Below are 13248 nucleotides of genomic sequence, written 5' to 3'. Positions count from 1 at the left end.
ATCGACCCCTTCCCGGTGCCTACCTGTCCCGAGGAACAGCACTTGGTAGCGGCCGTCAACCGCGTCCACCTGGTCCACGGCGATGGTGGTGAACTTGTAATCAGTGTTGGTCCGGATCACCAGGGGGCGCCGGTGGACCGGGTACACCGGGTTGTACATCAGCGGGTGCATCCGGCTGAAGTGGGTCACCTCATCCGGATAGTCCTTGGTCGACATCATCCCGGGGGTGAAGGAGCCTCCGGGGCACTGCGGCACAGGAAGATCCCACAGTCACGCAAACCCTCAAAGTGCCTGCGGTAAGTTCAAACGCAGCCCCCCCCCCCCCGCCACCCCCACCCAAACCCCCCCCCCCCCCACCCTCACTCACCGCGCTGCCCCGGGTAGGGAGAGATTTTCTCATGAGGAGAGGTTGAGGAGGTCGGGCCTGTACTGATTGGGAGTTTAGAAGAATGAGAGGCGGCCTTATTGAGACATTCGGATTCTCGGGGGGGGTTTGACAGGGTCGATGCTGAGAGGCTGTTCCCTCTTGTGGGAGAGTCTAGGACCAGGGGGCAGAATCTCAAGAGTCAGGGAGTCACCTGGCAGAGATGAGGAGGAATTTCTTCCCTCAGAGGGGAATCTGTGGAAGTCTTTACCGCAGAGAGGCTGCAGAGACTGGGCCGTTAAGTATGTTCCAGGCCGAGAGAGACAGAGTTTTAGTCAGTGAGGGAATCGAGGGTTACGGAGATAAGGCGGCGAAGTGGAGGTGAGGATTGTCACATCAGATCAGCCGTGGGATCATTGAATGGGGGAGCAGACTCGATGGGCCGAATGGCCTGCCTCTGCATCTTAAGGTGACCCAGCGCCTGACGCAGCAGAAGGCCATTACCCCCCCCTCCAAACGGTTGCCGCCTCCCCCCCCAATTGGCTGATCATTCGCCGCCTCAACTCCGCATCCCTCGAGTAACCCTCGACTCCCCCTCCTCAATCAAGGGTCCCTCCAACACAGCCGTGAACTCGTGACAATAAGCGATTATTATTATTATCCCCCACTGCTGCCCGGGGAGGGGGGAAGAGTTCCCCCCCCCCCTCGTCTCCTTCTCCAATGGTAGACCCCCTTATTCTCAACCGGGACCGCCGATTCTGGTCTCTCTCACACGAGGAGGCGGGGGTGGGAGTGAAAGTTTGTGGGTGGGGTGTCGAGCAAGCTTTGTCCTGGAGGGTGTCGAGCTTCTCGGGTCATTGACCATGGTGGCCAGCAGGTGGAGCCATTACTCCATCTTGACCACAAGTTCAGACTCACAGATTATTAACTTGAACAATAAAACCCACACCAGCTACAATTCCAGACAGGAACATTTGGAAAGTAGGGAATTTATGCTGCAGTTACTGAGCGTCAATTGAAGCACATTTGAAGAATTCTACATATCTGATCACCATATTATTAAATAGGATAGAGAGCAAATATCTGACAGTGCGGCACTCCCTCAGTACTGACCCTCTGACAGTGCGGCGCTCCCTCAGTACTGACCCTCTGACAGTGCGGCACTCCCTCAGTACTGACCCTCCGACAGTACTGCACTCCCTCAGTACTGACCCTCTGACAGTGCGGCACTCCCTCAGTACTGACCCTCTGACAGTGCGGCACTCCCTCAGTACTGACCCTCCGACAGTACTGCACTCCCTCAGTACTGACCCTCTGACAGTGCGGCACTCCCTCAGTACTGACCCTCTGACAGTGCGGCGCTCCCTCAGCACTGACCCTCTGACAGTGCGGCACTCCCTCAGTACTGATCCTCTGACAGTGCAGCACTCCCTCAGCACTGACCCTCTGACAGTGCGGCACTCCCTCAGTACTGACCCTGTGACAGTGCAGCACTCCCTCAGTACTGATCCTCTGACAGTGCGGCACTCCCTCAGTACTGATCCTCTGACAGTGCAGCACTCCCTCAGTACTGATCCTCTGACAGTGCAGCACTCCCTCAGCACTGACCCTCTGACAGTGCGGCACTCCCTCAGTACTGACCCTGTGACAGTGCGGCACTCCCTCAGCACTGACCCTCTGACAGTGCGGCACTCCCTCAGTACTGACCCTCTGACAGTGCGGCACTCCCTCAGCACTGACCCTCTGACAGTGCGGCACTCCCTCAGTACTGACCCTCTGACAGTGCGGCACTCCCTCAGTACTGACCCTCTGACAGTGCGGCACTCCCTCAGTACTGACCCTCTGACAGTGCGCCGCTCCCTCAGTACTGATCCTCTGACAGTGCGGCACTCCCTCAGTACTGACCCTCTGACAGTGCGGCGCTCCCTCAGTACTGACCCTCTGACAGTGCGACACTCCCTCAGTACTGACCCTCTGACAGTGCAGCACTCCCTCAGCACTGACCCTCTGACAGTGCGGCGCTCCCTCAGTACTGACCCTCTGACAGTGCGACACTCCCTCAGTACTGACCCTCTGACAGTGCGGCACTCCCTCAGCACTGACCCTCTGACAGTGCAGCACCCACTCAGTACTGACCCTCTGACAGTGCAGCACTCCCTCAGTACTGACCCTCTGACAGTGCGGCGCTCCCTCAGTACTGACCCTCTGACAGTGCAGCACTCCCTCAGCACTGACCCTCTGACAGTGCGGCACTCCCTCAGTACTGACCCTCTGACAGTGCGGCACTCCCTCAGTACTGACCCTCTGACAGTGAGACGCTCCCTCAGTACTGACCCTCTGACAGTGCAGCACTCCCTCAGTACTGACCCTCTGACAGTGCGGCGCTCCCTCAGTACTGACCCTCTGACAGTGCAGCACTCCCTCAGTACTGACCCTCTGACAGTGCGGCGCTCCCTCAGTACTGACCCTCTGACAGTGCGGCACTCCCTCAGTACTGACCCTCTGACAGTGCGGCGCTCCCTCAGTACTGACCTTCTGACAGTGCAGCACTCCCTCAGTACTGACCCTCTGACAGTGCGGCGCTCCCTCAGTACTGACCCTCTGACAGTGCGGCGCTCCATCAGTACTGACCCTCTGACAGTGCAGCGCTCCCTCAGTACTGACCCTCTGACAGTGCGGCGCTCCCTCAGTACTGACCCTCTGACAGTGCAGCACTCCCTCAGTACTGACCCTCTGACAGTGCAGTGCTCCCTCAGTACTGATCCTCTGACAGTGCGGCACTCCCTCAGTACTGACCCTCTGACAGTGCGGCGCTCCCTCAGTACTGACCCTCTGACAGTGCGGCGCTCCCTCAGTACTGACCCTCTGACAGTGTAGCACTCCCTCAGTACTGACCCTCTGACAGTGCGGCACTCCCTCAGTACTGACCCTCTGACAGTGCGGCACTCCCTCAGCACTGACCCTCTGACAGTGCAGCACTCCCTCAGTACTGACCCTCTGACAGTGCAGCACTCCCTCAGTACTGACCCTCTGACAGTGTGGCACTCCCTCAGTACTGACCCACTGACAGTGCGGCACTCCCTCAGTACTGACCCTCTGACAGTGCGGCACTCCCTCTGTACTGACCCTCTGACAGTGCGGCACTCCCTCTGTACTGACCCTCTGGCAGTGCGGCACTCCCTCAGTACTGACCCTCTGACAGTGCGGCACTCCCTCAGTACTGACCCTCTGACAGTGCGGCACTCCCTCAGCACTGACCCTCTGACAGGGCGGCACTCCCTCAGTACTGACCCTCTGACAGTGCGGCACTCCCTCAGTACTGACCCTCTGACAGTGCGGCACTCCCTCAGTACTGACCCTCTGACAGTGCGGCACTCCCTCAGTACTGACCCTCTGACAGTGCGGCACTCCCTCAGTACTGACCCTCAGACAGTGCGGCACTGCCTCAGTACTGACCCTCTGACAGTGCGGCACTCCCTCAGTACTGACCCTCTGACAGTGCGGCACTCCCTCAGTACTGACACTCTGACCGTGCGGCACTCCCTCAGTACTGACCCTCTGACAGTGCGGCACTCCCTCAGTACTGACCCTCCCTCACAGCTGAGCTTATGGAAGCGAGCGACTCACCGCTCCAGGCCGTGGGTAGGGAACTCTCCCCGGGAAGGGTACCCACTGGTAATTCAAGCCCTCCTTGTGGGCGAACGGTCCGTTGAAAGCTGTGCGAATGTCGGCCATTGAATAAACACAAACAGCAGAACCTCGGAACACTGACCTGGTGGAGGAGCGAGAGCGTCAGAACGAGAGAGAGGGAAGGAGGCAGCGACAGAGGGGAGAGTGGAGAGAGAGAGATATGGGGGGTTAGAGAGTAAAAGTGGGAGGGTACGGAGGTTATAGATGGGTAGGGGGAGGTTACACAGATAGGGAGAGTGTAGGGACTGGAGGAGGTTACAGAGATAGGGAGGGGTGTTGGGGCTGGAGGAGGTTACAGAGATAGGGAGGGTTGTACGGGCTGGAGGAGGTTACAGAGATAGGGAGGGGTGTCGGGGTTTGAGGAGGTTACAGAGATAGGGAGGGGTGTAGGGGCTGGAGGAGGTTACAGAGATAGGGAGGGTTGTAGGGGCTGGAGGAGGTTACAGAGATAGGGAGGGTTGTCGGGGCTGGAGGAGGTTTCAGAGATAGGGAGGGGTGTAGGGGCTGGAGGAGGTTTCAGAGATAGGGAGGGTTGTAGGGGCTGGAGGAGGTTACAGAGATAGGGAGGGTTGTAGGGGCTGGAGGAGGTTTCAGAGATAGGGAGGGTTGTAGGGGCTGGAGGAGGTTACAGAGATATGGAGGGGTGTAGGGGCTCGAGGAGGGTACAGAGATGGGAGGAGTGTCGGGGCTGGAGGAGGTTTCAGAGATAGGGAGGGGTGTAGGGGCTGGAGGAGGTTACAGAGATAGGGAGGGTTGTAGGGGCTGGAGGAGGTTACAGAGATAGGGAGGGGTGTAGGGTCTGGAGGAGGTTACAGAGATAGGGATGGTTGTAGGGGCAGGAGGAGGTGACAGAGATAGGGAGGGTTGTCGGGGCTGGAGGAGGTTACAGAGATAGGGAGAGTTGTAGGGGCTGGAGGAGGTTACAGAGATAGGGAGGGTTGTCGGGGCTGGAGGAGGTTACAGAGATAGGGAGGGGTGTAGGGGCTGGAGGAGGTTACAGAGATAGGGAGGGGTGTAGGGGCTGGAGGAGGTTACAGAGATAGGGAGGGTGTAGGGATGGAGGATGTTACAGAGGTAGGGAGGGGTGTAGGAGCTGGAGGAGGTTAAGAGATAGGGAGGGTTGTAGGGACTGGAGGAGGTTACAGAGATAGGGAGGGTGTCGGGGTTTGAGGAGGTTACAGAGATAGTGAGGGGTGTAGGAGATGGAGGATGTTACAGATAGGGAGGGGTGTAGGAGCTGGAGGAGGTTACAGAGATAGGGAGGGGTGTCGGGGCTGGAAGAGGTTACAGAGATAGGGAGGGTTGTAGGGGCTGAAGGAGGTTACAGAGATAGGGAGGGGTGTAGGGGCTGGAGGAGGTTACAGAGATAGGGAGGGGTGTCGGGGCTGGAAGAGGTTACAGAGATAGGGAGGGGTGTAGGGACTGGAGGAGGTTACAGAGATAGGGAGGGGTGTCGGGGCTGAAGGAGGTTACAGAGATAGGGAGGGTTGTCAGGGCTGGAGGAGGTTACAGAGATAGGGAGGGGTGTAGGGGCTCGAGGAGGGTACAGAGATAGGGAGGGGTGTCGGGGCTGGAGGAGGTTACAGAGATAGGGAGGGTTGTAAGGACTGAAGGAGGTTACAGAGATAGGGAGGGAGTTGGGCTGTGAGGGACAGGGATAGGGAGGGGGTTGGGCTGTGAGGAGGGACAGGGATAGGGAGGGAGTTGGGCTGTGAGGAGGGACAGAGATAGGGAGGGAGTTGGGCTGTGAGGGACAGGGATAGGGAGGGGGTTGGGCTGTGAGGAGGGACAGGGATACGGAGGGAGTTGGGCTGTGAGGGACGGGGATAGGGAGGGAGTTGGGCTGTGAGGAGGGACAGGGATAGGGAGGGAGTTGGGCTGTGAGGAGGGACAGGGATAGGGAGGGAGTTGGGCTGTGAGGGACGGGGATAGGGAGGGAGTTGGGCTGTGAGGAGGGACAGGGATAGGGAGGGAGTTGGGCTGTGAGGAGGGACAGGGATAGGGAGGGAGTTGGGCTGTGAGGGACGGGGATAGGGAGGGAGTTGGGCTGTGAGGAGGGACAGGGATAGGGAGGGAGTTGGGCTGTGAGGAGGGACAGGGATAGGGAGGGAGTTGGGCTGTGAGGAGGGACGGGGATAGGGAGGGAGTTGGGCTGTGAGGAGGGACAGGGATAGGGAGGGAGTTGGGCTGTGAGGGACGGGGATAGGGAGGGAGTTGGGCTGTGAGGGACGGGGATAGGGAGGGAGTTGGGCTGTGAGGAGGGACGGGGATAGGGAGGGAGTTGGGCCGTGAGGAGGGACAGGGATAGGGAGGGAGTTGGGCTGTGAGGAGGGACAGGGATAGGGAGGGAGTTGGGCTGTGAGGGACAGGGATAGGGAGGGAGTTGGGCTGTGAGGGACGGGGATAGGGAGGGAGTTGGGCTGTGAGGGACGGGGATAGGGAGGGAGTTGGGCTGTGAGGAGGGACGGGGATAGGGAGGGAGTTGGGCCGTGAGGAGGGACAGGGATAGGGAGGGAGTTGGGCCGTGAGGAGGGACAGGGATAGGGAGTGAGTTGGGCTGTGAGGGACAGGGATAGGGAGGGAGTTGGGCTGTGAGGAGGGACAGGGATAGGGAGGGAGTTGGGCTGTGAGGAGGGAGTTGGGCTGTGAGGAGGGACAGGGATAGGGAGGGAGTTGGGCCGTGAGGAGGGACAGGGATAGGGAGTGAGTTGGGCTGTGAGGGACAGGGATAGGGAGGGAGTTGGGCTGTGAGGGACAGGGATAGGGAGGGAGTTGGGCTGTGAGGAGGGACAGGGATAGGGAGTGAGTTGGGCCGTGAGGAGGGACGGGGATAGGGAGGGAGTTGGGCTGTGAGGAGGGACAGGGATAGGGAGGGAGTTGGGTTGTGAGGAGGGACAGGGATAGGGAGGGAGTTGGGCTGTGAGGAGGGACAGGGATAGGGAGGGAGTTGGGCTGTGAGGAGGGACAGGGATAGGGAGGGAGTTGGGCTGTGAGGAGGGACGGGGATAGGGAGGGAGTTGGGCTGTGAGGAGGGACAGGGATAGGGAGGGAGTTGGGCTGTGAGGAGGGACAGGGATAGGGAGGGAGTTGGGCTGTGAGGAGGGACAGGGATAGGGAGGGAGTTGGGCTGTGAGGAGGGACAGGGATAGGGAGGGAGTTGGGCTGTGAGGAGGGACAGGGATACGGAGGGAGTTGGGCTGTGAGGAGGGACACGGATAGGGAGGGAGTTGGGCTGTGAGGAGGGACAGGGATAGGGAGGGAGTTGGGCTGTGAGGGACAGGGATAGGGAGGGAGTTGGGCTGTGAGGGACAGGGATAGGGAGGGAGTTGGGCTGTGAGGAGGGACAGGGATAGGGAGGGAGTTGGGCTGTGAGGAGGGACAAGGATAGGGAGGGAGTTGGGCTGTGAGGAGGGACGGGGATAGGGAGGGAGTTGGGCTGTGAGGAGGGACAGGGATAGGGAGGGAGTTGGGCTGTGAGGAGGGACAGGGATAGGGAGGGAGTTGGGCTGTGAGGAGGGACAGGGATAGGGAGGGAGTTGGGCTGTGAGGAGGGACGGGGATAGGGAGGGAGTTGGGCTGTGAGGAGGGACGGGATAGGGAGTGAGTTGGGCTGTGAGGAGGGACAGGGATAGGGAGGGAGTTGGGCTGTGAGGAGGGACAGGGATAGGGAGGGAGTTGGGCTGTGAGGAGGGACAGGGATAGGGAGGGAGTTGGGCTGTGAGGAGGGACAGGGATAGGGAGGGAGTTGGGCTGTGAGGAGGGACGGGGATAGGGAGGGAGTTGGGCTGTGAGGAGGGACAGGGATAGGGAGGGAGTTGGGCTGTGAGGAGGGACAGGGATAGGGAGGGAGTTGGGCTGTGAGGAGGGACAGGGATAGGGAGGGAGTTGGGCTGTGAGGAGGGACAGGGATAGGGAGGGAGTTGGGCTGTGAGGAGGGACAGGGATAGGGAGGGAGTTGGGCTGTGAGGAGGGACAGGGATAGGGAGGGAGTTGGGCTGTGAGGAGGGACAGGGATAGGGAGGGAGTTGGGCTGTGAGGAGGGACGGGGATAGGGAGGGAGTTGGGCTGTGAGGAGGGACAGGGATAGGGAGGGAGTTGGGCTGTGAGGAGGGACAGGGATAGGGAGGGAGTTGGGCTGTGAGGAGGGACAGGGATAGGGAGGGAGTTGGGCTGTGAGGAGGGACAGGGATAGGGAGGGAGTTGGGCTGTGAGGAGGGACAGGGATAGGGAGGGAGTTGGGCTGTGAGGAGGGACGGGGATAGGGAGGGAGTTGGGCTGTGAGGGACAGGGATAGGGAGGGAGTTGGGCTGTGAGGAGGGACAGGGATAGGGAGGGAGTTGGGCTGTGAGGAGGGACAGGGATAGGGAGGGAGTTGGGCTGTGAGGAGGGACGGGGATAGGGAGGGAGTTGGGCTGTGAGGAGGGACAGGGATAGGGAGGGAGTTGGGCTGTGAGGGACAGGGATAGGGAGGGAGTTGGGCTGTGAGGAGGGACAGGGATAGGGAGGGAGTTGGGCTGTGAGGAGGGACAGGGATAGGGAGGGAGTTGGGCTGTGAGGAGGGACAGGGATAGGGAGGGAGTTGGGCTGTGAGGAGGGACGGGGATAGGGAGTGAGTTGGGCTGTGAGGGACAGGGATAGGGAGTGAGTTGGGCTGTGAGGAGGGACAGGGATAGGGAGGGAGTTGGGCTGTGAGGAGGGACAGGGATAGGGAGGGAGTTGGGCTGTGAGGGACAGGGATAGGGAGTGAGTTGGGCTGTGAGGAGGGACAGGGATAGGGAGGGAGTTGGGCTGTGAGGAGGGACAGGGATAGGGAGTGAGTTGGGCTGTGAGGGACAGGGATAGGGAGGGAGTTGGGCTGTGAGGAGGGACAGGGATAGGGAGGGAGTTGGGCTGTGAGGAGGGACAGGGATAGGGAGGGAGTTGGGCTGTGAGGAGGGACGGGATAGGGAGGGAGTTGGGCTGTGAGGAGGGACAGGGATAGGGAGGGAGTTGGGCTGTGAGGAGGGACACGGATAGGGAGGGAGTTGGGCTGTGAGGAGGGACAGGGATAGGGAGGGAGTTGGGCTGTGAGGAGGGACAGGGATAGGGAGGGAGTTGGGCTGTGAGGAGGGACAGGGATAGGGAGGGAGTTGGGCTGTGAGGAGGGACGGGGATAGGGAGGGAGTTGGGCTGTGAGGAGGGACAGGGATAGGGAGGGAGTTGGGCTGTGAGGAGGGACGGGGATAGGGAGGGAGTTGGGCTGTGAGGAGGGACAGGGATAGGGAGGGAGTTGGGCTGTGAGGAGGGACAGGGATAGGGAGGGAGTTGGGCTGTGAGGGACAGGGATAGGGAGGGAGTTGGGCTGTGAGGAGGGACAGGGATAGGGAGGGAGTTGGGCTGTGAGGAGGGACAGGGATAGGGAGGGAGTTGGGCTGTGAGGAGGGACAGGGATAGGGAGGGAGTTGGGCTGTGAGGAGGGACAGGGATAGGGAGGGAGTTGGGCTGTGAGGAGGGACAAGGATAGGGAGGGAGTTGGGCTGTGAGGAGGGACAGGGATAGGGAGGGAGTTGGGCTGTGAGGAGGGACAGGGATAGGGAGGGAGTTGGGCTGTGAGGAGGGACGGGGATAGGGAGGGAGTTGGGCTGTGAGGAGGGACAGGGATAGGGAGGGAGTTGGGCTGTGAGGAGGGACAGGGATAGGGAGGGAGTTGGGCTGTGAGGAGGGACAGGGATAGGGAGGGAGTTGGGCTGTGAGGGACAGGGATAGGGAGGGAGTTGGGCTGTGAGGAGGGACAGGGATAGGGAGGGAGTTGGGCTATGAGGAGGGACAGGGATAGGGAGGGAGTTGGGCTGTGAGGAGGGACAAGGATAGGGAGGGAGTTGGGCTGTGAGGAGGGACAGGGATAGGGAGGGAGTTGGGCTGTGAGGGACAGGGATAGGGAGTGAGTTGGGCTGTGAGGGACGGGGATAGGGAGGGAGTTGGGCTGTGAGGAGGGACAGGGATAGGGAGGGAGTTGGGCTGTGAGGAGGGATAGGGAGGGAGTTGGGCTGTGAGGAGGGATAGGGAGGGAGTTGGGCTGTGAGGAGGGACAGGGATAGGGAGGGAGTTGGGCTGTGAGGAGGGACAGGGATAGGGAGGGGGTTGGTCTGTGAGGAGGGACGGGGATAGGGAGGGAGTTGGGCTGTGAGGAGGGACAGGGATAGGGAGGGAGTTGGGCTGTGAGGAGGGACAGGGATAGGGAGGGAGTTGGGCTGTGAGGAGGGACAGGGATAGGGAGGGAGTTGGGCTGTGAGGAGGGACAGGGATAGGGAGGGAGTTGGGCTGTGAGGAGGGACAGGGATAGGGAGGGAGTTGGGCTGTGAGGAGGGACAGGGATAGGGAGGGAGTTGGGCTGTGAGGAGGGACAGGGATAGGGAGGGAGTTGGGCTGTGAGGAGGGACAGGGATAGGGAGGGAGTTGGGCTGTGAGGAGGGACAGGGATAGGGAGGGAGTTGGGCTGTGAGGAGGGACAAGGATAGGGAGGGAGTTGGGCTGTGAGGGACGGGGATAGGGAGGGAGTTGGGCTGTGAGGAGGGACAGGGATAGGGAGGGAGTTGGGCTGTGAGGAGGGATAGGGAGGGAGTTGGGCTGTGAGGAGGGATAGGGAGGGAGTTGGGCTGTGAGGAGGGACAGGGATAGGGAGGGAGTTGGGCTGTGAGGAGGGATAGGGAGTGAGTTGGGCTGTGAGGAGGGACAGGGATAGGGAGGGAGTTGGGCTGTGAGGAGGGACAGGGATAGGGAGGGAGTTGGGCTGTGAGGAGGGACGGGGATAGGGAGTGAGTTGGGCTGTGAGGAGGGACAGGGATAGGGAGTGAGTTGGGCTGTGAGGAGGGACGGGGATAGGGAGGGAGTTGGGCTGTGAGGGACAGGGATAGGGAGTGAGTTGGGCTGTGAGGAGGGACGGGGATAGGGAGGGAGTTGGGCTGTGAGGAGGGACAGGGATAGGGAGGGAGTTGGGCTGTGAGGAGGGACAGGGATAGGGAGGGAGTTGGGCTGTGAGGAGGGACAGGGATAGGGAGGGAGTTGGGCTGTGAGGGACGGGGATAGGGAGGGAGTTGGGCTGTGAGGAGGGACGGGGATAGGGAGGGAGTTGGGTTGTGAGGAGGGACAGGGATAGGGAGGGAGTTGGGCTGTGAGGAGGGACAGGGATAGGGAGGGAGTTGGGCTGTGAGGAGGGACAGGGATAGGGAGGGAGTTGGGCTGTGAGGAGGGACGGGGATAGGGAGTGAGTTGGGCTGTGAGGAGGGACGGGGATAGGGAGGGAGTTGGGCTGTGAGGAGGGACAGGGATAGGGAGGGAGTTGGGCTGTGAGGAGGCATGGGGATAGGGAGGGAGTTGGGCTGTGAGGAGGGACAGGGATAGGGAGGGAGTTGGGCTGTGAGGAGGCATGGGGATAGGGAGGGAGTTGGGCTGTGAGGAGGGACAGGGATAGGGAGGGAGTTGGGCTGTGAGGAGGGACAGGGATAGGGAGGGAGTTGGGCTGTGAGGAGGCATGGGGATAGGGAGGGAGTTGGGCTGTGAGGAGGGACAGGGATAGGGAGGGAGTTGGGCTGTGAGGAGGGACAGGGATAGGGAGGGAGTTGGGCTGTGAGGAGGGACAGGGATAGGGAGGGAGTTGGGCTGTGAGGAGGGACAGGGATAGGGAGGGAGTTGGGCTGTGAGGAGGGACAGGGATAGGGAGGGAGTTGGGCTGTGAGGAGGGACAGGGATAGGGAGGGAGTTGGGCTGTGAGGAGGGACAGGGATAGGGAGGGAGTTGGGCTGTGAGGAGGGACAGGGATAGGGAGTGAGTTGGGCTGTGAGGAGGGACAGGGATAGGGAGGGAGTTGGGCTGTGAGGAGGGACAGGGATAGGGAGGGAGTTGGGCTGTGAGGAGGGATGGGGATAGGGAGGGAGTTGGGCTGTGAGGAGGGACAGGGATAGGGAGGGAGTTGGGCTGTGAGGAGGGACAGGGATAGGGAGGGAGTTGGGCTGTGAGGAGGGACAGGGATAGGGAGTGAGTTGGGCTGTGAGGAGGGACAGGGATAGGGAGGGAGTTGGGCTGTGAGGAGGGACTGGGATAGGGAGGGAGTTGGGCTGTGAGGAGGGACAGGGATAGGGAGGGAGTTGGGCTGTGAGGAGGGATGGGGATAGGGAGGGAGTTGGGCTGTGAGGAGGGACAGGGATAGGGAGGGAGTTGGGCTGTGAGGAGGGACAGGGATAGGGAGGGAGTTGGGCTGTGAGGAGGGACAGGGATAGGGAGGGAGTTGGGCTGTGAGGAGGGACAGGGATAGGGAGGGAGTTGGGCTGTGAGGAGGGACAGGGATAGGGAGGGAGTTGGGCTGTGAGGAGGGACAGGGATAGGGAGGGAGTTGGGCTGTGAGGAGGGACGGGGATAGGGAGGGAGTTGGGCTGTGAGGAGGGACGGGGATAGGGAGGGAGTTGGGCTGTGAGGAGGGACAGGGATAGGGAGGGAGTTGGGCTGTGAGGAGGGACAGGGATAGGGAGGGAGTTGGGCTGTGAGGAGGGACGGGGATAGGGAGGGAGTTGGGCTGTGAGGAGGGACAGGGATAGGGAGGGAGTTGGGCCTGTGAGGAGGGACAGGGATAGGGAGGGAGTTGGGCTGTGAGGAGGGACAGGGATAGGGAGGGAGTTGGGCTGTGAGGAGGGACAGGGATAGGGAGGGAGTTGGGCTGTGAGGAGGGACAGGGATAGGGAGGGAGTTGGGCTGTGAGGAGGGACAGGGATAGGGAGGGAGTTGGGCTGTGAGGAGGGACAGGGATAGGGAGGGAGTTGGGCTGTGAGGAGGGACAGGGATAGGGAGGGAGTTGGGCTGTGAGGAGGGACAGGGATAGGGAGGGAGTTGGGCTGTGAGGAGGGACGGGGATAGGGAGGGAGTTGGGCTGTGAGGAGGGACAGGGATAGGGAGGGAGTTGGGCTGTGAGGAGGGACGGGGATAGGGAGGGAGTTGGGCTGTGAGGAGGGACAGGGATAGGGAGGGAGTTGGGCTGTGAGGAGGGACACGGATAGGGAGGGAGTTGGGCTGTGAGGAGGGACACGGATAGGGAGGGAGTTGGGCTGTGAGGAGGGATAGGGAGTGAGTTGGGCTGTGAGGAGGGACAGGGATAGGGAGGGAGTTGGGCTGTGAGGAGGGACGGGGATAGGGAGGGAGTTGGGCTGTGAGGAGGGACAGGGATA

The 13248-nt window shown here is 61.1% G+C and overlaps 1 protein-coding gene across 1 annotated transcript in view; it reads right to left on the bottom strand.

Annotated features, from left to right (window-relative positions):
• The window catches only part of LOC140398897 (semaphorin-3F-like), a 558403-nt gene that overhangs the window by 511932 nt on the left and 33223 nt on the right, over window positions 1-13248 (bottom strand). Inside the window, exons 9-10 of the mRNA XM_072487863.1 lie at window positions 3992-4136; window positions 24-246 (exon numbers count right to left, since the gene is read on the bottom strand). Coding sequence (XP_072343964.1) covers window positions 24-246; window positions 3992-4136 — 368 coding nt within the window. The remainder of the gene's footprint in view (window positions 1-23; window positions 247-3991; window positions 4137-13248) is intronic.

This window comes from Scyliorhinus torazame, chromosome 22, assembly GCF_047496885.1.
Source record: "Scyliorhinus torazame isolate Kashiwa2021f chromosome 22, sScyTor2.1, whole genome shotgun sequence".
NCBI classification, from domain to species: Eukaryota; Metazoa; Chordata; class Chondrichthyes; order Carcharhiniformes; family Scyliorhinidae; genus Scyliorhinus; species Scyliorhinus torazame.
The sequence above is the reverse complement of the archived record's forward strand: the minus strand, read 5'-3'. Positions and strand labels throughout refer to the sequence as shown.